Source organism: Choloepus didactylus, chromosome 8, assembly GCF_015220235.1.
Source record: "Choloepus didactylus isolate mChoDid1 chromosome 8, mChoDid1.pri, whole genome shotgun sequence".
Classification (NCBI taxonomy): domain Eukaryota; kingdom Metazoa; phylum Chordata; class Mammalia; order Pilosa; family Megalonychidae; genus Choloepus; species Choloepus didactylus.
In genome coordinates, this window is record NC_051314.1 from 12,852,776 (window position 1) to 12,879,559 (window position 26,784).

Below are 26,784 nucleotides of genomic sequence, written 5' to 3' on the forward strand. Positions count from 1 at the left end.
ACTACATGAAAAGAACTCATAAATTTTTTGAAAACTACTATCAGAGTGAAAAGGAGAACATTTTCCTATGCAAATATGGAAAGATAGCCAGGAAAACAGCTGTATAAAAAAGTAAGTTATATCTTCAGTGTACATGAATCATTCTCCAAGAAGACCATATGTTGGGTCACAAAACTAGTCTCAATAAATTAATACTGAGATGACACAATTAATATTTTCCAACCACAATGGAATGAAGCTAGAAATCAATAACAGACGGAAGCACCACGCTAAAATGAGTAAAATCTTTTTGAAGGTATCTCTTGTTTGTAAACATTTTTCATATTCTAACTTTTTTCTTTTTGTATTAAAATTCAACTATGGATGTATATGAAACACAACAAATGGAGATAATTTTTCTCCCCCCCCCCAAAAAAAAAATAACTGAGGGGGAAAGGGAAAATTCACAAATATATGGGAATTAAATAACAATCTTAAACAACCAATGGGTTAAAGAAGAAATCAGAAGCAAAATTAGAAAATATCTTGAGGTGAATGAAAATGAAAATAAGACATACCAAAACGTATAGGATGTAGCAAAGGCAGTGCTGAGAGGGAAATTTATAGCTTTAAATGCTTGCATTATAAAAGAAAGACCTGGAATCAGAAACCTAACTTCAAAACTGGAAGAACTAGAAAAAGAAGAACAAACTATATCCAAAGTGAGCAGAAAGAAGGAAATAACAAAGGTAAGAGTGGAGACAAAAGAGAAAACAAAACAAAAATAGAAGAATCAACAATACCAAAAACCGGTTCTTTGAAAAGATTGACAAAATTGACAAATCTTTAGCTAGACTGGCAAAGAAATAAAATGAGAGGATACAAATAATGAAAATCAGAAATGAAAAGGGGAGCATTACTACTGACCCTGCTGAAATAGAAAGGACTAGTAGATACTATGGAAACTGCATGCCAATAAACTAGATAACCTAGATGAAATGAACAAATTCTTAGAAACACACAAACCACCTGCATTGACTCAAGAAGAAATAGAAGATCTCAAAAGACAAATTACTGATAAAGGGATTGAATCAATAATAAAAAAAACCTTCCAACAAAGCGAAACCCAGGATCAGACGGTTTCACAGGGGAATTCTACCAAACATTCCAAGAAGACTTAACTCTAATCCTGCTCAAACTCTTTCAAAAAAAAGGCCACCATCACCCTTGTACCAAAGCCAGATAAAGATAACCACAGGAAAAGAAAACTAGAGACCAGTATCTTTTATGAATATAGATGCAAAAATCCTCAACAAAATACTAGCAAACCGAACCCAACAGCATATTAAAACAATTATACACCATGATCAAGTGAGATTTATCCCTGGTATGCAAGATTGGTTCAACATAAGAAAATCAATTAATGTAATACACCACATTAACAGAACGCAGGAAAAAAGAACAAATGATCATCTTAATTGACGCAGAAAAGGCATTTGACAAAATCCAGTACCCTTTCTTGATAAAAACACTTAGAACACTAGGAATAGAAGGAAACTTCCTCAACATGATAAAGGGCATATATGAAAAGCCCATAGCTAACATCCTACCTAATGATGAAAGACTGAAAGCTTTCCCTCTGAGATCAGGAACAAGACAAGAATGCCCACTGTCACCACTGTTATTTAACATTGTATTGGCGCAATTAGGCAAGAAAAGAAATAAAAGGCATACAAATTGGAAAGAAGAAGTAAAACTTACCCTATTTACAGATGATACGATTCAATATACAGAAAATCCTGAAAAATCCACAACAAAGCCTCTATAGCTAATAAACGAATTCAGCAAAGTGGCAGGGTACAAGAGTAACACCAAAAAAAGTCAGTGGTGTTTTTATTTTTATTTATATAAAAGCAATGAACTGGAAGAAGAAATCAAGAAAAAAATTCCATTCATAATAACAACTAAAAGAATCAAATATCTAAGAATAACTCTAACCAAGGATGTAAAGGACTTGTACACAGAAAACTAAAAAACATTGTTAAAGAAATAAAAGAGGAGCTGAATAATTGGAAGGGTATTCTGTGTTCATGGATTGGAAGACCAAATATCATTATGATATCAATATTACCCAAAGCAATTTATAGGTTCAACACAATCCCAATAAAAATTTCAACAACCTTCTTTGCAGAAATGGAAAAGCCAACCATCAAATTTATATGGAAAGGTAAGGAGCCCTGATTAGCTAAGGCCATCTTGAAAAAGAATAAGTTGGAAGACTCACGTTTCCCAATCTTAAAACTTATTACAAAGCCACCCCCAAAGCACAATTAACAAAATTAAAAATAGGTAAATGGGATCTCCTCAAAGAACTTTAACATGAAAGTAAAAAGAAAATATTTGGAAACCAAATATTTGGTTTGGTTTATAAAATAAAGGATTAATATGCAGTATATGTAAAGAAATCCTTCAACTTAACAATAAAAAGACAAACAACCCAATTAAAAAACTTGAATAGACATCTCTCCAAAGAAGATATACAAATGCCCAGAAAGCATATGAAAAGATACTCAACAACATTAGCCATCAGGGAAATTCGAATCAAAACCACAATCAGAGAACCATTCCATACCCATTAGAATGGCTGCTATTAAAAAAAAGTGGAAAATAAGTGCTGGAGAGGATGTGGAGAAATAGGAATACTCATTAACTGCTGGTGGCAATGTAAAATGGTGCAGTTGTTGTGGAAGACAGTTTGGTGGTTCCTCAGAAAGCTAAATACAGAACTACCATATAACCTGGCAATCCTAGTACTCAGTACACACCCCAAAGAATTGAAAGCAGGGTCTGGAATAATATTTGCACATCAAACTTCATAGCAGACTTATTTACAATTGCCAAAAGATGGAAGCAACCCAAATGTCCATCAACCAATAAATGGATAAATAAAATGTGGCATACAGACACAATGGAACCTTATTCAGTTGTAAAAAGGAAGTCAGTCCTAATATATGCAACAATATGGATGAACCTTGAAGACATCATGCTGAGTGAAGTAAGCCGGACACAAAAGGACAAATATTGTATGATCTCACTGATTTGAAATGATTACAATAAGCAAACTCATGGAGTCACAATCTAGAATACAGGTTACCAGGGGACGGGGGATAGGGAATGGAAACTTAAGGCTTAAAATGTACAGGGTTCCTACTTGCAATGATGGAAATGTTTGATAATGGATGGTGCCGATGGTAATGGATGGTGAATGCAATTAACAGCACTGAAAAATATATCTGAATGTAATTAAAAGGGGAAATGTTAGATTATGGATAAAGAATAAAAATTAAAAAAAAAATCTATGGAACTATAACACAAACTGTGAACCCTAAGTTAAACCATGGACTTTAATTAATAGTACAATTATAAAAATGTGCTATCATCAATTGTAACAAATGTTCCAGACCAATGCAAGGTGGTGGTGGTGGTGTGGTATATTGGAATCCTGCATTTTATGCATGATTGTTCTGTAAAACCACAACTTCTCTAATAAAGGAAAAAAAAAAGGAGGTTACAGAACAAGATGGATAATATGAGCTCCCTTTTGTGTAAAACAAACAAACAAAAAAACCCAGGAGAGAAATAGAAAAACATTAGAGAAGAATCACACTTTTTATAGCGATGATCTATGGAGACCAAGATAGAGAAGACTGAAATTTTCTCTTTTATATGCTTTATTATTGTTTGAATTTTGCTTAAATAAGTATATACCTTTATCATTAAGACCCCAAATAAGGAGAAAAAGAGGATTAAAAAAGGAATCCATGGAAAGTCCATTCCAGGAATCCATGGAAAGTCTTTTCTATAATCATAACTTAAAACGGTTCTTTGTTGCTCATTAGTTCAAATTAAAACTGTTAAGCCTAGAGGGCGGGGCAAGATGGCAGACTGGTGAGCTGTAAGTTTTAGTTACTCCTCCAGGAAAGTAGGTAAAAATCCAGGAACTGTGTGGACTGGACACCACACAGCAATCTGTCTTTGGGCATACTTCATACAACACTCATGAAAATGTCGAACTGCTGAGATCAGCGAAATCTGTAAGTTTTTGCGGCCATGGGACCCGCGCCCCTCCCTGCCAGGCTCAGTCCCGTGGGAGGAGGGGCTGTCAGCTCCGGGAAGGAGAAGGGAGAACTGCAGTGGCTGCTCTTATCGGAAACTCATTCTACTGATACAGACTCCAACCATAGATAGACCGAGACCAGACACCAGAGAATCTGAGAGCAGCCAGCCCAGCAGAGAGGAGACAGGCATAGAAAAAAAACAACACGAAAAACTCCAAAATAAAAGTGGAGGATTTTTGGAGTTCTGGTGAACAGAGAAAGGGGAAGGGCCCTGAGGCGCACATGCAAATCCCGAAGAAAAGCTGATCTCTCTGCCCTGTGGACCTTTCCTTAATGGCCCTGGTTGCTTTGTCTCTTAGCATTTCAATAACCCATTAGATCTCTGAGGAGGGCCTTTTTTTTTTTTTTTTTTTTTTTTAATCCTTTTTTCTTTTTCTAAAACAATTACTCTAAGAAGCCCAATACAGAAAGCTTCAAAGAATTGCAATTTGGGCACGTCAAGTCAAGAGCAGAACTAAGAGAGCTCTGAGACAAAAGGCAATAATCCAGTGGCTGAGAAAATTCACTAAACACCACGACATCCCAAGAAAAGGGGGGTGTCCGCTCACAGCCACCATCCTGGTGGACAGGAAACACTCCTGCCCATCGCCAGCCCCATAGCCCAGAGCTGCCCCAGACAACCCAGTGTGACGGAAGTGCTTCAAATAACAGGCACACACCACAAAACTGGGCGTGGACATTAGCCTTCCCTGCAACCTCAGCTGATTGTCCCAGAGCTGGGAAGGTGGAGCAGTGTGAATTAACAAAGCCCCATTCAGCCATCATTTGAGCAGACTGGGAGCCTCCCTACACAGCCCAGCAGCCCAGAACTGCCCTGGGGGGACAGCACTCACCTGTGACATAGCACAGTCATCCCTCAACAGAGGACCCGGGGTGCACGGCCTGGAAGAGGGGCCCACTTGCAAGTCTCAGGAGCCATACGCCAATACCAAAGACTTGTGGGTCAGTGGCAGAGGCAAACTGTGGCAGGACTGAACTGAAGGATTAGACTATTGCAGCAGCTTTAAAACTCTAGGATCATCAGGGAGATTTGATTGTTAGGGCCACCCCCCCTCCCCGACTGCCCAGAAACACGCCCCACATACAGGGCAGGCAACACCAACTACACACGCAAGCTTGGTACACCAATTGGGCCCCACAAGACTCACTCCCCCACTCACCAAAAAAAAGGCTAAGCAGGGGAGAACTGGCTTGTGGAGAACAGGTGGCTCGTGGACGCCACCTGCTGGTTAGTTAGAGAAAGTGTACTCCACGAAGCTGTAGATCTGATAAATTAGAGATAAGGACTTCAATAGGTCTACAAACCCTAAAAGAACCCTATCAAGTCCAGCAAATGCCACGAGGCCAAAAACAACAGAAAATTATAAAGCATATGAAAAAACCAGACGATATGGATAACCCAAGCCCAAGCACCCAAATCAAAATACCAGAAGAGACACAGCACCTAGAGCAGCTACTCAAAGAACTAAAGATGAACAATGAGACCATAGTACGGGATATAAAGGAAATCAAGAAGACTCTAGAAGAGCATAAAGAAGACATTGCAAGACTAAATAAAAAAATGGATGATCTTATGGAAATTAAAGAAACTGTTGACCAAATTAAAAAGATTCTGGACACTCATAGTACAAGACTAGAGGAAGTTGAACAACGAATCAGTGACCTGGAAGATGACAGAATGGAAAATGAAAGCATAAAAGAAAGAATGGGGAAAAAAATTGAAAAAATCGAAATGGACCTCAGGGATATGATAGATAATATGAAACGTCCAAATATAAGACTCATTGGTGTCCCAGAAGGGGAAGAAAAGGGTAAAGGTCTAGGAAGAGTATTCAAAGAAATTGTTGGGGAAAACTTCCCAAATCTTCTAAACAACATAAATACACAAATCATAAATGCTCAGCCAACTCCAAATAGAATAAATCCAAATAAACCCACTCCGAGACATATACTGATCACACTGTCAAACACAGAAGAGAAGGAGCAAGTTCTGAAAGCAGCAAGAGAAAAGCAATTCACCACGTACAAAGGAAACAGCATAAGACTAAGTAGTGACTACTCAGCAGCCACCATGGAGGCAAGAAGGCAGTGGCACGATATATTTAAAATTCTGAGTGAGAAAAATTTCCAGCCAAGAATACTTTATCCAGCAAAGCTCTCCTTCAAATTTGAGGGAGAGCTTAAATTTTTCACAGACAAACAAATGCTGAGAGAATTTGCTAACAAGAGACCTGCCCTACTGGAGATACTCAAGGGAGCCCTACAGACAGAGAAACAAAGAAAGGACAGAGAGACTTGGAGAAAGGTTCAGTACTAAAGAGATTCGGTATGGGTACAATAAAGGATATTAATAGAGAGAGGGAAAAATATGGCAAACATAAACCGAAGGAAAAGATGGCCGATTCAAGAAATGCCTTCACGGTTTTAACGTTGAATGTAAATGGATTAAACTCCCCAATTAAAAGATATAGATTCGCAGAATGGATCAAAAAAAATGAACCATCAATATGTTGCATACAAGAGACTCATCTTAGACACAGGGACACAAAGAAACTGAAAGTGAAAGGATGGAGAAAAATATTTCATGCAAGCCACAGCCAAAAGAAAGCAGGTGTAGCAATATTAATCTCAGATAAAATAGACTTCAAATGCAGGGATGTTTTGAGAGACAAAGAAAGCCACTACATACTAATAAAAGGGGCAATTCAGCAAGAAGAAATAACAATCGTCAATGTCTATGCACCCAATCAAGGTGCCACAAAATACATGAGAGAAACACTGGCAAAACTAAAGGAAGCAATTGATGTTTCCACAATAATTGTGGGAGACTTCAACACATCACTCTCTCCTATAGATAGATCAACCAGACAGAAGACCAATAAGGAAATTGAAAACCTAAACAATCTGATAAATGAATTAGATTTAACAGACATATATAGAACATTACATCCCAAATCACCAGGATACACATACTTTTCTAGTGCTCACGGAACTTTCTCCAGAATAGATCATATGCTGGGACATAAAACAAGCCTCAATAAATTTAAAAAGATTGAAATTATTCAAAGCACATTCTCTGACCACAATGGAATACAATTAGAAGTCAATAACCATCAGAGACTTAGAAAATTCACAAATACCTGGAGGTTAAACAACACACTCCTAAACAATCAGTGGGTTAAAGAAGAAATAGCAAGAGAAATTGCTAAATATATAGAGACGAATGAAAATGAGAACACAACATACCAAAACCTATGGGATGCAGCAAAAGCAGTGCTAAGGGGGAAATTTATAGCACTAAACGCATATATTAAAAAGGAAGAAAGAGCCAAAATCAAAGAACTAATGGATCAACTGAAGAAGCTAGAAAATGAACAGCAAACCAATCCTAAACCAAGTACAAGAAAAGAAATAACAAGGATTAAAGCAGAAATAAATGACATAGAGAACAAAAAAACAATAGAGAGGATAAATATCACCAAAAGTTGGTTCTTTGAGAAGATCAACAAGATTGAGAAGCCCCTAGCTAGACTGACAAAATCAAAAAGAGAGAAGACCCATAGAAAGAAAATAATGAATGAAAAAGGTGACATAACTGCAGATCCTGAAGAAATTAAAAAAATTATAAGAGGATATTATGAACAACTGTATGGCAACAAACTGGATAATGTAGAAGAAATGGACAATTTCCTGGAAACATATGAACAACCTAGACTGACCAGAGAAGAAATAGAAGACCTCAACCAACCCATCAGAAGCAAAGAGATCCAATCAGTCATCAAAAATCTTCCCACAAATAAATGCCCAGGGCCAGATGGCTTCACAGGGGAATTCTATCAAACTTTCCAGAAAGAACTGACACCAATCTTACTCAAACTCTTTCAAAACATTGAAAAAAATGGAACACTACCTAACTCATTTTATGAAGCTAACATCAATCTAATACCAAAACCAGGCAAAGATGCTACAAAAAAGGAAAAGTACTGGCCAATCTCCCTAATGAATATCGATGCAAAAATCCTCAACAAAATACTTGCAAATCGAATCCAAAGACACATTAAAAAAATCATACACCATGACCAAGTGGGGTTCATTCCAGGCATGCAAGGATGGTTCAACATAAGAAAAACAATCAATGTATTACAACACATTAAAAACTCGAAAGGGAAAAATCAATTGATCATCTCAATAGATGCTGAAAAAGCATTTGACAAAATCCAACATCCGTTTTTGATAAAAACACTTCAAAAGGTAGGAATTGAAGGAAACTTCCTCAACATGATAAAGAGCATATATGAAAAACCCACAGCCAGCATAGTACTCAATGGTGAGAGACTGAAAGCCTTCCCTCTAAGATCAGGAACAAGACAAGGATGCCCGCTGTCACCACTGTTATTCAACATTGTGCTGGAAGTGCTAGCCAGGGCAATCCGGCAAGACAAAGAAATAAAAGGCATCCAAATTGGAAAAGAAGAAGTAAAACTGTCATTGTTTGCAGATGATATGATCTTATATCTAGAAAACCCTGAGAAATCAACGATACACCTACTAGAGCTAATAAACAAATTTAGCAAAGTAGCGGGATACAAGATTAATGCACATAAGTCAGTAATGTTTCTATATGCTAGAAATGAACAAACTGAAGAGACACTCAAGAAAAAGATACCATTTTCAATAGCAACTAAAAAAATCAAGTACCTAGGAATAAACTTAACCAAAGATGTAAAAGACCTATACAAAGAAAACTACATAACTCTACTAAAAGAAATAGAAGGGGACCTTAAAAGATGGAAAAATATTCCATATTCATGGATAGGAAGGCTAAATGTCATTAAGATGTCAATTCTACCCAAACTCATCTACAGATTCAATGCAATCCCAATCAAAATTCCAACAACCTACTTTGCAGACTTGGAAAAGCTAGTTATCAAATTTATTTGGAAAGGGAAGATGCCTCGAATTGCTAAAGACACTCTAAAAAAGAAAAACGAAGTGGGAGGACTTACACTCCCTGACTTTGAAGCTTATTATAAAGCCACAGTTGCCAAAACAGCATGATACTGGCACAAAGATAGACATATAGATCAATGGAATCGAATTGAGAATTCAGAGATAGACCCTCAGATCTATGGCCGACTGATCTTTGATAAGGCCCCCAAAGTCACTGAACTGAGCCATAATGGTCTTTTCAACAAATGGGGCTGGGAGAGTTGGATATCCATATCCAAAAGAATGAAAGAGGACCCCTATCTCACCCCCTACACAAAAATTAACTCAAAATGGACCAAAGATCTCAATATAAAAGAAAGTACCATAAAACTCCTAGAAGATAATGTAGGAAAACATCTTCAAGACCTTGTATTAGGCGGCCACTTCCTAGACTTTACACCCAAAGCACAAGCAACAAAAGAGAAAATAGATAAATGGGAACTCCTCAAGCTTAGAAGTTTCTGCACCTCAAAGGAATTTCTCAAAAAGGTAAAGAGGCAGCCAACTCAATGGGAAAAAATTTTTGGAAACCATGTATCTGACAAAAGACTGATATCTTGCATATACAAAGAAATCCTACAACTCAATGACAATAGTACAGACAGCCCAATTATAAAATGGGCAAAAGACATGAAAAGACAGTTCTCTGAAGAGGAAATACAAATGGCCAAGAAACACATGAAAAAATGTTCAGCTTCACTAGCTATTAGAGAGATGCAAATTAAGACCACAATGAGATACCATCTAACACCGGTTAGAATGGCTGCCATTAAACAAACAGGAAACTACAAATGCTGGAGGGGATGTGGAGAAATTGGAACTCTTATTCATTGTTGGTGGGACTGTATAATGGTTCAGCCACTCTGGAAGTCAGTCTGGCAGTTCCTTAGAAAACTAGATATAGAGCTACCATTCGATCCAGCGATTGCACTTCTCGGTATATACCCGGAAGATCGGAAAGCAGTGACACGAACAGATATCTGCACGCCAATGTTCATAGCAGCATTATTCACAATTGCCAAGAGATGGAAACAACCCAATTGTCCTTCAACGGATGAGTGGATAAATAAAATGTGGTATATACACACGATGGAATACTACGTGGTAGTAAGAAGGAACGATCTGGTGAAACATATGACAACATGGATGAACCTTGAAGACATAATGCTGAGCGAAATAAGCCAGGCACAAAAAGAGAAATATTATATGCTACCACTAATGTGAACTTTGAAAAATGTAAAACAAATGGTTTATAATGTAGAATGTAGGGGAACTAGCAGTAGAGAGCAATTAAGGAAGGGAGAACAATAATCCAAGAAGAAAAGATAAGCTAACGTTCTGGGGATGCCCAGAAATGACTACGGTCTGTTAATTTCTGATGGATATAGTAGGAAAAAGTTCACAGAAATGTTGCTATATTATGTAACTTTCTGGGGGTAAAGTAGGAACATGTTGGAAGTTAAGCAGTTAAGCAGTAGGAACAAGTTGGAAGTTAGGTTAGTTGTCTTTTTCTTACCCCCTTGTTATGGTCTCTTTGAAATGTTCTTTTATTGTATGTTTGTTTTCTTTTTAACTTTTTTTTTCATACAGTTGATTTAAAAAAGAAGGGAAAGTTAAAAAAAAAAAAAAAAAAAAACAAGGAAAAAAAAAAAAAATGTAGTGCCCCCCTTGAGGAGCCTGTGGAGAATGCAGGGGTATTCGCCTACCCCACCTCCATGGTTGCTAACATGACCAGAGACATAGGGGACTGGTGGTTTGATGGGTTGAGCCCTCTACCATAAGTTTTACCCTTGGGAAGACAGTTGCTGCAAAGGAGAGGCTAGGCCTCCCTATATTTGTGCCTAAGAGTCTCCTCCTGAATGCCTCTTTGTTGCTCAGATGTGGCCCTCTCTCTCTGGCTAAGCCAACTTGAAAGGTGAAATCACTGCCCTCCCCCCTACATGGGATCAGACACCCAGGGGAGTGAATCTCCCTGGCAACGTGGAATATGACTCCTGGGGAGGAATGTAGACCCGGCATCGTGGGACGGAGAACATCTTCTTGACCAAAAGGGGGATGTGAAAGGAAATGAAATAAGCTTCAGTGGCAGAGAGATTCCTAAACGAGCCGAGAGATCACTCTGGTGGGCACTCTTACGCACACTTTAGACAACCCTTTTTAGGTTCTAAAGAATTGGGGTAGCTGGTGGTGGATACCTGAAACTATCAAACTACAACCCAGAACCCATGAATCTCGAAGACAGTTGTATAAAAATGTAGCTTATGAGGGGTGACAAGGGGATTGGGAAAGCCATAAGGACCAAACTCCACTTTGTCTAGTTTATGGATGGATGTGTAGAAAAGTAGGGGAAGGAAACAAACAGACAAAGGTACCCAGTGTTCTTTTTTACTTCAATTGCTCTTTTTCACTCTAATTATTATTCTTGTTATTTTTGTGTGTGTGCTAATGAAGGTGTCAGGGATTGATTTAGGTGATGAATGTACAACTATGTAATGGTACTGTAAACAATCGAAAGTACAATTTGTTTTGTATGACTGCGTGGTATGTGAATATATCTCAATAAAATGATGATTAAAAAAAAAACTGTTAAGCCTAGATTTTTAAAAATAATTTAACTTTTAATTTTAAAGCTTAATTCTGAAATACTTTTAAATTTACATGACAGTTACAAAAATAATACAAACCCCATACAGAGAACTCCAATTTATCCCTGTATCAGCAGATACCCAGATCCATCAATTTTAACATTTTGTCACATTTGTCATATCTTTCTATCTATCCATCAATCTATCTGTCCATCTGTGTCTATTTATCAATCCAATTTCTGAACACTCGAGTGCAGATCATATATTTCATGCTCCTTGAACAATTAATGCCATGTACATCTCTGAAGAATAAGAATATTCACTTGTGTATCCATCTTCACTGCAGTTATTAAATTCAATAAATTTGATACTGATATAAAGCTTACAGTCTATTTTCTGATTTTTTAAATTGTCCCAGAAACGCCCTTTTAAGCTTTCTTTCCTTTCTTGTTAGATCTCTTTTAGAATCATTGATTGCCTTTCTCACTATCTCTTTAGTTGCTCCTCCTTCCTTTCTTTTCTTTTTTTTATTCTGGGAACACATATACAATGTAACTTTTCCCATTTCAACTACCAAGCATACCAAGTGGATTGATTAATCACATTTACTATGTTCTGTACCCTCAACACCTTCCATTAACAAAATTTTCCCATCTCCCCAAATAGAAACCCTACATGCATTTTTCGTTAACTCCCCATTTCCCTGTCTCCTGCCCCTGGTAACCTTTACTCTAATTTCTGTCTCTACGAGCTTGCAAATTCTGATATTTTCTTCCTCGTTACCACGGGGCTTAAATTTAACAACCTAAATGTGTAACAATCTCATTTGTTTTGATAACAACCTAATGTCAATTGTATACATAAACTATGTTTCTACCTTTACCGTTCTACCCATCTTCATTTTTTCCTTTCTGTTGTTCTCACTGAATAATTTCAATTGTCTTATCTTCAAGTTCACTTTTCCTTTCTTTTGCCTGTTTAAATTGGCTGTCAAATATGTCTAATGAGTTTTTACTTTCAATTGGTGTACTTCCTGCACCTCAAAATTTGTTTGGTTCCTATTTATAATTTCCATCTCTTGATTTTGTTCAGCCAACTTTTTCCTAGTTTTCTTTAGTTCTTAGTATATGGATTCCTTTATATTAAGATAGATAATTTAAAGTCTGACTAATAGTCTAATGTATAATTTTCCCAGGGACAGTTTCTGGTAAATTCTTTTTTTTCCTAGTGAATGGGCTACACTTACCTGTTTCTTTGGGTGTTTTGTAATTCTTTGTTAGAACTGGCCATTCCAAATCTAGTTTTCCTGCCTCTATGGTATTGCTAAGTTTGTCGTTATTGTTGAGGGTTGCGGCCGTCAATTTTTGACTTTTCTAAACTATTTTTGTGCTAAAACAGGGAAGGGAAAGAGAAATGAGGAAAAATAATGGGTATTGCCTCATCTGCAGCTTTTGCCTTTCGTGGGTTGGAACAATGGCTACCATCAGACCAGCCCCCCAGGGAATGAAGTAGCTGATTAAAAGCAGTAATTAGCAATTAGACCACATACCCCTGAGTTTTGTAGGACTAGGTTTTTCTAGCCCACCCTGGCATCAGCAAGCTGTATCGGGAACCCACCAGGCTGCTTGTCCCCACTGCTACCTGTTGCACTGTTGGAGGATGGGGAACGGTAGCTGGTGTACAGTGGGTAAAATTCACTGATATTTGTAACAATTTACCAGCCTCTTTATCCATATTTTCCCTGGATGCTGCACTAGATTCCAGTTTCAAAATAACTGTTTCCTATAGTTCTTGCTAGCTCAATAGTTGTTTGGTGGAGTGATGGATTTCTAGAGCTTTGTATTTCACCAACCATCTTCCCACCATCCTCCTCTCTCATTTGTTTTTTTCTGAAAGACAGTTTTGCCAGATATAAGATTCTTGCTGGCAATTTTTGCTTTGAGCACTTTAAGAATGTCATCCCACTGCCTTCTTGCCTCCTTGGTTTCTGATGAGAAATCAGCATTTAATTTTATTGAGGCTCCCTTGGTGTGACACATTGCTTATCTCTTGCAGCTTCGGAATTCTCCCTTTATCTTTGGCATTTGATAGTTTAATTATAATATGCCATAGTATGGGTATATCTGGGTTTATTCTGTTTGGAGTTCACTGAACATCTTAGATGTATTTATTCATTCTTTCATTAATTTTGGTAAGTTTTCAGCCATTATTTCTTTGAATATTCTCTCTGCCCCTTTCTTCTTCTGGGACTCCCACAGTGTGTATTTTGATACACATAATTGTGTCCCACAGGTTCCTCAGGCTCTGTTCACTTTTCTTCATTCTTTCTTCTTTCTGCCTCTCAGAACGGATAATTTCAATTGTTTTATCTTCAAGTTCACTAATTCTTTCTTCTGCAAGCTCCAATCTGTTGTTGAATCCTCATAAGAAATGTTAAACTTCTGTTATTGTGGTCTTCAGCTGTTTGATTTCTTTTCATAATTTCATCTTTCTATTAATATTCTCTGTGTTCATTTATTGTTTTCCTGATTTCCTTTAGTTCTTTGTCCATGTTTTCCTTTAGCTTCTTGACTATATTTAGGACCATTTTTTAAAAGTCTTTGTCTAGTATGTCCAGGTCTGGTCCTCTTCACTGATGGCTTCTAATGCTTTAATTTTCTCCCTTGTCTGGATTATCAGTTTCTGTGTCTTTGCATGTTTTGTAATCTTTTGTTGAAACCTGGACATTTTGATATTTTAATGTGTTGCTGCTGGAATTTCAACTCTAAGGCATGTGTTCATTAAGTTTGTATCCTGCTAGTGTTATGACACAGCTTTCCTTGAATGTCAGGAGCTAATGGAGGAGGAGGAAGAGAAAAAAAGAAAATACCTCTCCCAGTCTTTGTAGATAGAGTACAGTAAGTTTGGAGAATAGTTCCAGGTCAAAAGGTAGGGGCCTCTCTGATTCGTTCTGTGGAAGTACATGTGGTGCTGAGAATTACCCCCATTTACATGGATACAAATATCCCCTCTTCCCTAGGATACAGTTTCCTCAGGGTCCTGGATCCTATACTGTATATCCTACAGCCACAAATCCCTTGCCCCAGGGAGAGGCACTTAAGTGCTCTCTCACAGCAATCTGTAGGAGAGCTCTGCGAATTGCCTTCTACATGTAGGCAAGTTCTGGGATGGCAAGCCCCTCTGGTTACCACCAGACAGATTGGACCAGACGTATATGCTCCCAGTAAGTGCATGAGGGTTACTCTCCTCCCTTTGGAACTGGGATGAGGGATCTGCACTGGCAGCACAGGCCAGCTCCATGCCAAGCCAGTGAGGGGTGGGGAAGGGGTCAGCCATGGCACCAAGAGAGTCTACTACTGTTAAATAATCTTTTTGTTGATTTGGTGCTTGCCCTGTTACTGCAGTTTTCTAGAGCCTGACAAAGATGTTTGGAGCAACCAGTTCTTGCTAGTTGTTCAAAGCTTTTGTGGGAGAACAGAGCCCTGAAGTGTCTCGTTAGGCCTTGATCTTAATGTGCTCCACCAAATGATGTCAATTTATCTGACCAACATTTTTTCCCCATTTTCTTAACAGCTTTATTGAGATATAATTCATATACCATTAAAGTCACCCCTTTATTGTGTACAGTTCAATGGTTTTCCTTATATTCACCAAGTTGTGCAAATATCACCTCAATCTAATTCCAAAACATTTTCACACCCCAAAAAGAAATTCCATGCTATTTAGCAGTTACTTCCCATTATGCCCTCCTCCAAGCCTAGGCAACCATTAATCTATCTTCTGTCTCTAAAAATTTGCCTATTGTGGAGATTTCACATAAATAGAATCATATATGTGGTCTTTTTTTCAATTGGCCCACTTTTATTGTTATTCCCCCAAATTATTCTATAATTAATTCCTTCTTATATATTACATAAATCCAACCTGTTCTTTTTGTATTACTTTCCTTACAATGTTGGCCCCCTTCTAAAATTTCTTCTCCCTCCATGCTAATTCCAATCCAAGATCTTCAGCTTAATATATGTTTTTAGGCTCCTCTCATTCAAAAGGCTTTTCTGACTAACCTAGATCATATATTGATTGTCCCTTTGAATTAATTAAAAAGAAAAAGTTAACTATTACATTTCCTTACACATACACATCCTATGGTTGTTTTTGAATACAATCATCTCATTCTGAACTCTTTCAAATAGTGTAGTATTTTTCTCCCTTTCCTTCATTGCTTGGTTCCTCACCCCTCCCTACCCCCCACCCCCCATTCCCTCCTCCTATCCACATTGGCACCTCCCTGTGTTAATAATCTAGTATGTATATTTCATTTTTTCAACATTTATATAATCATACATACACATGCATTTGGGGATTTTTTTGGTTACTATTGTTTTGTAAAAATGGGATCATATCTTTCTTGTATCTTGCTTTTCCAATGCAACAGTATTTCATGGAAATCCATCCCTCCAAATCCTTTGGTATAGCTTCAATCCATTCTGTCTGATGACCCCATACTATTTCTTGGGGTGGGTGTACCATAATTTATTGAGCCATTCTGTACTCATAGACATTTATATTGTTTTCAGCTCTTTTGCCTTGAAAAACATTGCTACAATAAACAACTTTATACCTTATAGCCTAGTACTCTTATGTCCTTTTATATTGGTGCTTTTATTTATATGGGATAGTTCCCAGGAGAGAAAATGCTGAGTAAAAGACCTTTGAATTTTCTTATTACTTATGTTTGGTTCTCATAGCTCAATTGTTCATGATGGCCTTGGAAATGTCAAGTTGTTTTACCTATACACAGTTTATCTCTCCAGTAAATTCTATAGTTTGCATTCCATTAATAAAATGCTAACTTTTTAGAGTTATTTACAATAGAAAATAAAATTACATTTATACTAATGAAGTTGGCAAGAAATAAAAGACAGGGAAGAGAAGCTCTTACAAGCCAGTTTGAATTAGCAAAGCAATAGAGTCACATCACATTTATTTCCCTTGGGATTAACTTGCCTAAATGCTCCTAAGCTCTTGGTCAGAGTACTGAACTTTGTACCAGACCCGAGAAACAGCTTAACTATCTCTCTCCTTGATAATTTTTCATGTTGATCTGCTATTTTACCTAACACTGGAGATTTCCCAATTTACCCAAGCACAGATACAATTTTAAGCAGAGGCTGGTTATAACTGCTGGATTATCTGACTTTTTCTTTTTTATTTATTCTTTTCTCCCTTTCCTGAGCTTTGGCTATTGGTTATCCCACAGCCACAATCCATGAAATAAAAAGAAATAACAAATCAATTCATTTGGTGATTTTTATGAAACATTCTAGGAGATGAGAAAATTCATGATTTTAATGATTTTTTTCCATGTTTTATCTCTCATTTTCATTAGTAACACTGTCATATATGTATGTATTTACATGTGTATATAAATAAATCAGAGAGTGACTTCTGCAAAAAGATACATAATTATTTGGGAATCAAAGTGGGATTGGAAAATCATTTTTTATAACCTTCGAAGCATTCCTCTTTGCTGAATCCAGTTTCATACAAATGATTATATGAGAAATATTTTAAAACACTGGATATATTTTCCCAAGTCTACTAATTATCAACATTATGAAATGACCATTAATTAAATGCTTTTAAACTTCTAAAATTTCAAAGTGACAAAAAACTCTCAGTCACAACAGAAACATTATCCAAGTTAAAAAGATTCCTTTTCTTTTCATTTTAAGGAGAGAAACAAAGATGTGATAAAACAATGAACTTTAACCCTGGAGGTAGAGTTGGCAGTTGTTATGGTCTTTGGTCATAGATGTAATCATTATCCCACTCTGGCCTGAATTTCTTCTGATAAAACTGTACCTGAATATACAGTCTGGCAACTTTGTCAAACCATAAAGTATTAAGAAACAAAGTAAGTATTTTAGAATATGGAATCAATTAAGGATGTAGGGCTATTCTAACAAGCTTATTTAACCAATCAAAACACCAGAGGTCATAAGTTGGACTCTGTAATCAGGAGACAAAGTCTCACAATCAATCCTGAGATTCTGCAGCCAAGAAGGAAAGTTCTTCAGAAACATTTAGAATTGAGTTTCTCAAGAGAACAAGAAAAATGTTCTTCATATTTCATCAGCTGAGCAGAAAATCCAGAGAGGAAAGTTAGATGAAGACTGGAAATGGATGGAAAGATGAGGTCTTTCCCACAATCTAGGTATGTATTTTAATTATTCCCTTAAAGCCAACTAGATTAGGATTTTACAGGATCTGATTTTGAAGCAGTCCTTACAAACAATTCTGTTCAACATTATTAGCTTTTGCTCTATATAAAGGAGTAGTTCCTAAACTGATCTATTACTAAAGTAATTGGGGAGGGGGAGATAAATTAGTAACTGCGTCCTTTATAAGGGAAACACAGAACTCCCTGAAAAAAATGAAATGACCAAATAAATTATAAAAAGTACTCTGAATAGATTTTATTTGCATATATTGAGCAAAACAAGCCAGACAGAAAGGTTACATATAGTATGATTCTGCATAATTCTATTTATATGAAGCTCAAGAACAGGCAAAGCAATCTACGGTGACAGAAATCAGAGCAGTGATTGCCTAGGAGGTGAGGAGTGACTGCAGGGGGCACAAGGGAACTTTCTGGGGTGATGGAAATATTCACTATCTTGATTGAAGTGTGGGTTACACTGGCATATGCCATGGTGAAAACTCACTGAATTGCAAGTCACTGTATGTAAATTTTACCTAATTAAAAAAAAGTATACCACTCTCTGAAATTTGATAACTTTTATACTAAGAATTCTCTCAGTTGGATTTCTTCTTATCAAAAAAAGTATAATGAGAAGAGGCCTTTTTATCCCAGACAGTATTCTTTGGCATAGGTATTATGCATTGTTTTGTGTTTAAAACTGTGGACTCTGAGTGGGACTTTAATGACTTGGAATTCTGTCTTAGTAACTTACTGTGTGACTCCGGGAAAGTGATCAACCCTCTCTGTGCCAGTTTCCTCATCTATAAAATAAAGACAATAATAGCACCCACTCCATAAAATTAGCAGGAGGATTAAATAAGTGAATAAAATACTCAGCATAGAAAGCACTATATAAAATTAGCTATAGTTATTACCACAATAAAGAATTTACACTGGAAGAGATTGTTATCCTGGTAATCCAAAGCCAGGTAAGACCTGGGAAAAGTAAAATTCACATGGATACAAAAATTAATTCCAAGTGGATCAAAGACCTAAACATAAGCGCTAAGAAGAAAACGTAGGGCAATATCTTAAACATCTTGTGATAGGAGGTGGTTTCCTAGACCTTATACCCAAAGTGCGAGCAACCGAAGAACAAACAGACAAACGGGATCTCCTCAAAATCAAATACTTTCGTACACTAAAGGAATTTGTTAAAAAAGTAAAAAGGCAGCCTATGCAATGGGAGACAATATTTGGAAACCACATATCAGATAAGGGTTTATTATCCCGAATATATGAAAGCAATACTACAACTCAACAACAGAAAGACAAACAACCCAATTAAAAAATGGGCAAAAGACATGGACAGACACTTTTTGAAGAGGAAATACAAATGGCTCCGAAACATATGAAAAAATGCTCAACTTCACTGGCTATTAGGGAAATGCAAATCAAAACCACAATGAGATATCATCTCACACCTACTAGAATGGCCATTATCCAAAAAAACAGAAAATTACAAGCGCTGGTGGGAAGGTAGAATGGTACAACCACTCTTGAAGACAGTGTGGAGGTTCCTCAGGAAGCTAAGTATAGATCTGCCATGTGACCCATCTATTCCATTGCTAGGTATATACCCAAAGGAACTGAAAGTTAAGGCACAAACGGACGTTTGTAAACTGATGTTTATTGCATCATTCACGATTGCCAAGAGATGGAAGCAGCCCAAATGTCCATCAACGGATGAGTGGATAAGCAAACTGTGGTCTATACACACGATGGAATATTATGCAGCTATAAGACAAAACAAAGACATGGAATAAAAATGTGGATGAACCTTGCAGACATTATGTTGAGTGAAGTTAGCCAGAAACAAAAGGACAAATACCGTATGGTCTCACTAATATGAACTAACATTAGTGAGCAAACTTTAAGAGTTAAAAGCTGATAACACAGGTTATCAGGAGATCAGGCATTTGATGCAGAAGGACTACAGAATGTTCAGCAGGATTGATTGTATAGATCCAGAAACAGATAGCATAATACTCTGTAATGGTAGCACAATATTGTAAGTACACTGATCAAAGATGTCTGTGAGTAAAATTCACATAGATAACTAGCATTCTAAACTTCTGTGGTCAAAATAATTATTTACATAGAAACCCTGAAAATTCTTGGCTTTCTCACACAGTAACATGAATAAATCTCAAATGACCATTCAAGGGCTTTTTATGATTCAAGGTTCCTGATTCTTGTTATCTCAGAGAATTTCTCACTGTGAAAGAGAAATGTGCACAAAGGTTCAAGAAAGAAATGGACAAACCATTTATTTTAAATGTATCAGTATTTAAAACACATGAAAAGTGTAATTATATTTCAAGATTTTCTACTGTTCCCCAGTACAAAAAAGAAGGAAATCATCTATAATTTCTACACTAGAAGTCAGTTTATGGAATTTCTATAAGCTAATTATCATTATTATAGTGGTACCTTGAAGTGAATTGTCAACATGCATCATACATTCATTATATAGGTTAAAAATACAAGTTTATTCACCTACAGCTTATATACTTAAACGCTATTTTTATTCTGCATTAAAATCTAATTCAGAAGATGAAGACAAGAGGAAAATATATAATTATGATGAATATATAGCTGATTTAAAAAATATATAACTACACCAGGGTTGAGAAAAGAAAAAACATTGCTTTATGAAAACAAGTAGCACTCACGGTGAAATGCTTATGGAAAAAGTAGGCCTTAAACTTAAATTTAAAAAATCTAGAATACAAAACTTTTTAAAGTCTACTATGTCTATCAGGTGTAATCTACAAAGTCTTTTGAAATGGCTAGATAAATGTAAAGTCATCACTCAGCAAATGTTTGACAGTAGTGATGATGAAAAAGATGTGAATGAATTTAAGGACTGTGTGTTTGGGGATGGCAACATCAGAGAGGCACAGGAAGGGTCCACAGATTTGATACTCTTGATTTCGTGGCTTCAAAATGGGGCCTATGGTGACAGTGTGACTGTGAAAACCCTGTGGATTGCACCCTCTTCATCCAGTATATGGATGGATGAGTAGAAAAATGGGGACAAAACCTAAATGAAAAATAGGGTGGGATGGGGGGGTGATCTGGGTGGCTTTTTTTTTTTTAATTTTTTTTAAATTTTTTAAATTTTTATTTTTTATTCTGATTCTGATTCTTTCTGGTGTAAGGAAAATGTTCAAAAATAGATTGGGGTGATGAATGCACAACTATAAGATGGTACTGTGAACAGCTGATTGTACACCATGGATGACTGTATAGTATGTGAATATTTCTCAATAAAACTGAATTAAAAAAAAAAATGGGGCCTATGGCAGCAAATCTGGCTTGCCCCCACAAGTAATTAAGTATTTCACACACTCAGATAAATTAGTAGCCATTAGGCCAGTGGTCTACATCAGAAACACCTGGGGAGCTTTTTCAAATCACATGGTCTAGGCTCACCCCTTGAAATTCTCATTCAGCGTCTATGGGGCCTTGGCAAACATATTTTGAAAATCTCATCCAATGATCTAGGTATATTCAAACCACTTTCAATTTCTGTCATTTTTAAGAAATAATATTTTAATTTTTAAAATAGTATAAAAACCTCCCCTATCAAAATAAGTAGCACTATCTTTTAGATATTATTAAAGTCAACCATATTTAACATTTTTTTAAAAATGCATCCCTTGTTCAAGGCAGAACTACACCTAAATTATCACTGAATGACAAGTAGTTGATTGGAAACTAAATTTAGAGAAGAAGATTCAGAAATTACTTTCTATAATCCACTCTAGAACCAATATTTTCATCATTTTAATTATACTTGCCAATAACTATATTGTCTCTCCTGCTATATTTAATGATAGAAACATGTTAAGGGTAAAAGCATTCCCTTAAATTGTGAGCCACACAGATGTACTCTGATGACTTCCCAGTGAATGTAATCAGTGCTATAGCTGAAAGACCAGAAAGTAGCCTGGGTATGTCAAACAAGGCATTCTGACAAGCCCAATTCTCTGAGAAGTCCCTTTTAAAATCTATTTCTCCAAACTAAGCCATACTTTTGAAAATTAACTTTGATTAGGAATGTAAAAATATTTGAAATGTAGATTTTTTTGGGAAAATGCATCAATAGGCATCTCACTGATTCTTTCCATTTCAAGTTTCCACTGTTTTGTGAGCTGAACACATTGCTGTTCTAATGACAGCATTACTACTGTGGCAATGTCAGGAAACTATGTAAGTTTCTTTCTTGTACAGTTTTTATAAAAAGTAGATTCAGAGTTCATAATATTATACACCTCAGAATACCACTTCCCTTCCTACCTGGAATACTTTTATAGTTCTGGGTGACAACTGGAAGGTATATTAGTGATCCAGGAGACTGAACTGACACATCTTAAATTCTATAGACACTGTCCTTAGAACATGGAAGGCACTGTCATGAAAAGTGGAAATCGTCTACAATGCTCAGATTTCTTTAAGGAAATGCTAAGTTTTGAAAATCACTAGGAGAACTTGGGGAGTCAGTCTGCCTCTATGGTTCTAGGTAAAGTAGCAGTAGCACAGCCAAAATGGAATTCCTTTATTTTCTGCAATATTTTCAAGCTACTACTGCTTCAGGAAACTTGGGAGGGAATGGCAAAGAGAAATCCAGGGGAAACAGCTCCCTCAAATTCAGAAGTAGCTGATTCAGCAAGTTCATGTCTAAGAATTTAAGGAAGTAACTGAGCAGTAGTCTGTATTCTAATTCTATTACTTTGAAAGAAACACAAACATACAGGAATTAGTCTAAAAGGATATATACATCTAAATCTCAACAGTGGTTTTCTCTGAGTGTGATAAATCTAAAAAAAAATTATGCTTACCTGTACTCTAATTTTTCTACAATAAAAATAGAACTTATGTTATATTAGAAAAGGGTTTGAGATGTTTTCCAAAAGTTTTAAGTACTACCAAGTATTGAGGAAATATACATATAAATACTGGATGCCTCTTCTCAAAATAACTATGCCAAACATGAAAACTTTTGGATTAAACCAAGTGGCAGATGACATAATTTTCTACCATCAAACTAACAAACTGAATTTGGTTCTGTAAAAGATTTTTAAGAAAGCATAATAGGCCCTTTAATTTTTCTTAAATATGTACCCTTCTCCCATTCCATAATCATTTAACATTTTCACAAATTTTGCAACTCTAGCTAGAGAAAAACAGATGATTTATATTTTTGGATACCTGTACAGCTTTGCCTCTATTACAATACTTGTTGATTTCTCTAAAGTTTAAAATACTGATAGTTCTGCTTCAAAATTTTGTCTGTTTCTTTCCCTTCTTACTTGTCCCAAATCCAAAACCCTATGTCTTGGAGACTAAAAATTAGGACAGGCATCTCTTTTCCCCCCATAGCCAATCTGAATATATGTGTATACATACACACACAGAGAAATATATATACACATATAAAATATATATGCATATATAAATGTGTGTATTTATTTACATTCATTTTTTTTGACAGTCAACATACACATAATGTACATAGTAAACATCTTGATACATAGGCCATCATCTTGACCATATGATTAGTAGGTTCAAGGCCTGGAAAATGCAGCTCACCATGTAAAAGTATTTCACCACGAGAAATCAATAATTTTCAAAGCTGGAAAAGCTTAGTGTGAATCCCACTTTTTCTGATTTTTGTTTTAATTGAGGGTGCAAGTAGGTTAATAAGGTAGGTAAAAACTTAACACCAACTTGATTGCTATTAATCTTACCTTATAGCTTTGAAAAACTCTGATTTCTTGTGTTTCAGTGGTGAGCTGCATTTCCTGAGTCTCCGCCAGCTTCCCAGCAGGAATTCCAATCTGATGAAGAATCAGCAAAAGGAAGCCCTCACTGAGACACACACTGGTATCACTAAGTGGAGATAGTGAAAGAGTAACATATTTCTAAAGGCAATTTACATTATTGTTTTAATTTATATGCTTACATACTAAATACAGATTTAACTTCCCATGGTAGAAGCAATAATTACTTTTCCTTAGAACACTGCTTTTTCTTTAAAGCATCTGGTTTACCCTATCTACCTCTTTGGGATAATTTTCATTGCCCATAGTGTACTACTCCTTAGCTGTCTTTTTTTTTTTTTAACCTTTAGGTCTTAAGGTGAGGAATAGGGATAACTGGAAGCAAGGCTGGGGTCTTACAATAGAAAAAACAATTCGTGATTTAAATCTTTGTCAATTTTTTTCTATCACATTTATCAACTGGGATACCTCAATCTTTGACAATCACATGTGGAAAGCTTGCAAAATCTATACAGAAACATTTTTGTTAAACAAAACCTTGAAATGAGCATTTAACACCATCAAGAAAATCATGTTTTCCAAAATGCTGTTAACACAATAGTTCACCAAAAGGAGTTAATAGTTAGAGCACAGTTTTAGAAACTATGTTTGAGAAAGCAATAGCACTTTAAAAATATCCTGAAATATATATTTTTCATTAATTATTCTGAATTTTAAGATTTATATGATTATGCTCTATACTTATACTATCTAACACAGTACCATTAGCCATATGTAGCTATTTAAATTAAAATTAGTTAAAATTAAATAAAATAAAAAATTCAGTTCCTCAGTCATACTAGTCACATTTGGTTAGTATACTGGACAACACAGATATAGAACATCTCCATCACTGCAAAAAATTCTATTGGACAGCACTGTTGTAAACAAAGCACCTAAAGAGAAAACAGTTACTATGGTTAAAAGATCTTACCTGTTCTGAGGAGGTGTGGATGTGTAAAGGGACTAGGCTGGCCTAAGTATCGGTTTGGAATCCTCCTCTCTGGGACGGGCTGGAGGGAATACATCCGAAGTGAACATGACACGCACCCTGAAGGAGGAATAAAAAAGATGAAATAGAACAACGGATCTAGAAAGTCTTCACATTATGCACACATATAAATATATGTGTGTAATAAATAATATTGCCAGGAGGATGTTTTAGAAAAATGCAAACTAGTATTTCCTTCCTTCTTTCCCTCAGTATTTAGGGGGCCCTTCCTTTGTGCCAGAGCCTTTGAAACCCTAGGAATACAGAAATGAGATATCTTTATCCTTAAAGACTTTAGTTTGCTATAATATAATAGATGAATATATACATACATATAACTAAGGTATAAATAAGAAGCTATACGAAAAGAAGGAAGGGAACAATCAGAAGCAGGGGAGACGTCTGGAAGGTTTTCACAGTAGTGAGTAGCTATGACCTAAAATTCAGGATAAGAAAATTAACATTTTTTATTGAGAATACATTAAGCATGAGAAAATGTACATATTCTATTTCATTGAATCCTGGAATGCTAGCCAGATAGACCATTGTATGAAAAATGCTTAATCATAGTCAGCACACAATAAATGTTACCATTATTAGCATTCATTCAACAAAGATTTATAGAGCAAATGACTGGAGCATGTGCTGGGAAACTCACAAGGAGACCATTTGTCCTGGCCCTCAGAGAATGGACAGTATAGTGGAGGTGAGATAAAATAGAGCATTACAATATGATTTGGAGAATGCACTGGTGAAGTCACACACAAGGTTTTTGAGAGCAGAAAGATTATTAAAAGGCTGTGAGATGGATGCAATTACAAAGACACACACCTGGTGCTCTGAGGAACACAGACAAGCATACAAATGGTGTTTGTGTGGAGCAACAGAAGTAAGTGATAGTTAATCTGACTAGGAATCAGTCATGTGAACGAAACAAAAAGGCAGAGGAAGATTTGAGGCAGAGAGAAGGCATCATCAACAAGGTTACAGAAAGCACTGTGTGTATGCAGATGTGTGTGTTCCTGTGCGCGCTTGTGTGTGTAGAAGAGGGCAGGGAAGAGAAGAGAGAAAGAAAACACATGAGTGCACCACTGCAAGAGGAGTCTACTCTACCAGCAAGTCAGTGGTGCAGAGACGAAAAGAAGAGGAAGGTGGAGATAAGACCACTGAAGGCCTTTCATGCCAAATTACGGAATTCAATTTTCGGCTGTCATGTGAGGTAAGCATTATCATTGCTGTTTTACAAATAAAGAATCAGAAGCAGAGAAGTAACTTGTCCAAGGTTACATAGTTAGTACAGGGGAAATTGGATTCAATCCCAGGTTTATTTGATTCCAATATCCCTCCATACTGCCATTCAGTAGTTCTTCACTGTTGAATTCCAACAACACAATCAGTACTATACAATCTCTTCATGAACATACAATCACTACAGCAACAGAATATGGTAAAACTGGATCAAGTTAAAAGTTTCTAGGCAGAATGAAAATATAGTTAAGAACAGTGAAAAATAAGAAACATTCAACAAGTATTTCTTGGAATCTGTCTTTAGAAAATGCACAGAATATGTATTAGGGTATGTGCCAGTTTGAATATATTGTGTCCCCCAAATGCCATTATCTTTGATGTAATCTTGTGTGGGCAGACATTATCCGTGTTGATTAGATTGTAATTCTTTGAGTGTTTCCGTGGAGCTGCGCCCCACCCAGCTGTGGGTGATGACTGATCGGATAATTTCCATGGAGGTGTTGCTCTGCCCATTCGGGAGTGGGTCTAAGTTGAGTCACTGGAGCCATATAAATGAGCTGACAAACACAAGGAACTCAGTGCAGCTGTGACTGACATTCTGAAGAGAAGCTACAGCCAAGAGGGACACTTTGAAGAAAGCACAGGAGCTGCAGATGAGAGACAGTCTGAAGATGGCCGTTGAAAGCAGACTCTTGCTCCAGAGAAGCTGAGAGAGGACAAA

The 26,784-nt window shown here is 36.4% G+C and overlaps 1 protein-coding gene across 6 annotated transcripts in view; it reads right to left on the minus strand.

Moving 5' to 3' along the window:
* XPNPEP3 (X-prolyl aminopeptidase 3) overlaps positions 1–26,784 on the minus strand; it is a 121,587-nt gene that overhangs the window by 70,534 nt on the left and 24,269 nt on the right. For 3 of the 6 annotated variants that reach the window (XM_037846658.1, XM_037846656.1, XM_037846657.1), the window contains exon 2: positions 24,759–24,875. In XM_037846658.1, coding sequence (XP_037702586.1) covers positions 24,759–24,875 — 117 coding nt within the window. Of the gene's footprint in view, positions 1–18,708; positions 18,736–23,752; positions 23,895–24,758; positions 24,876–26,784 lie in introns of those variants that run through there. The other 3 variants (XM_037846660.1, XM_037846659.1, XM_037846662.1) reach the window with 3 other exon arrangements.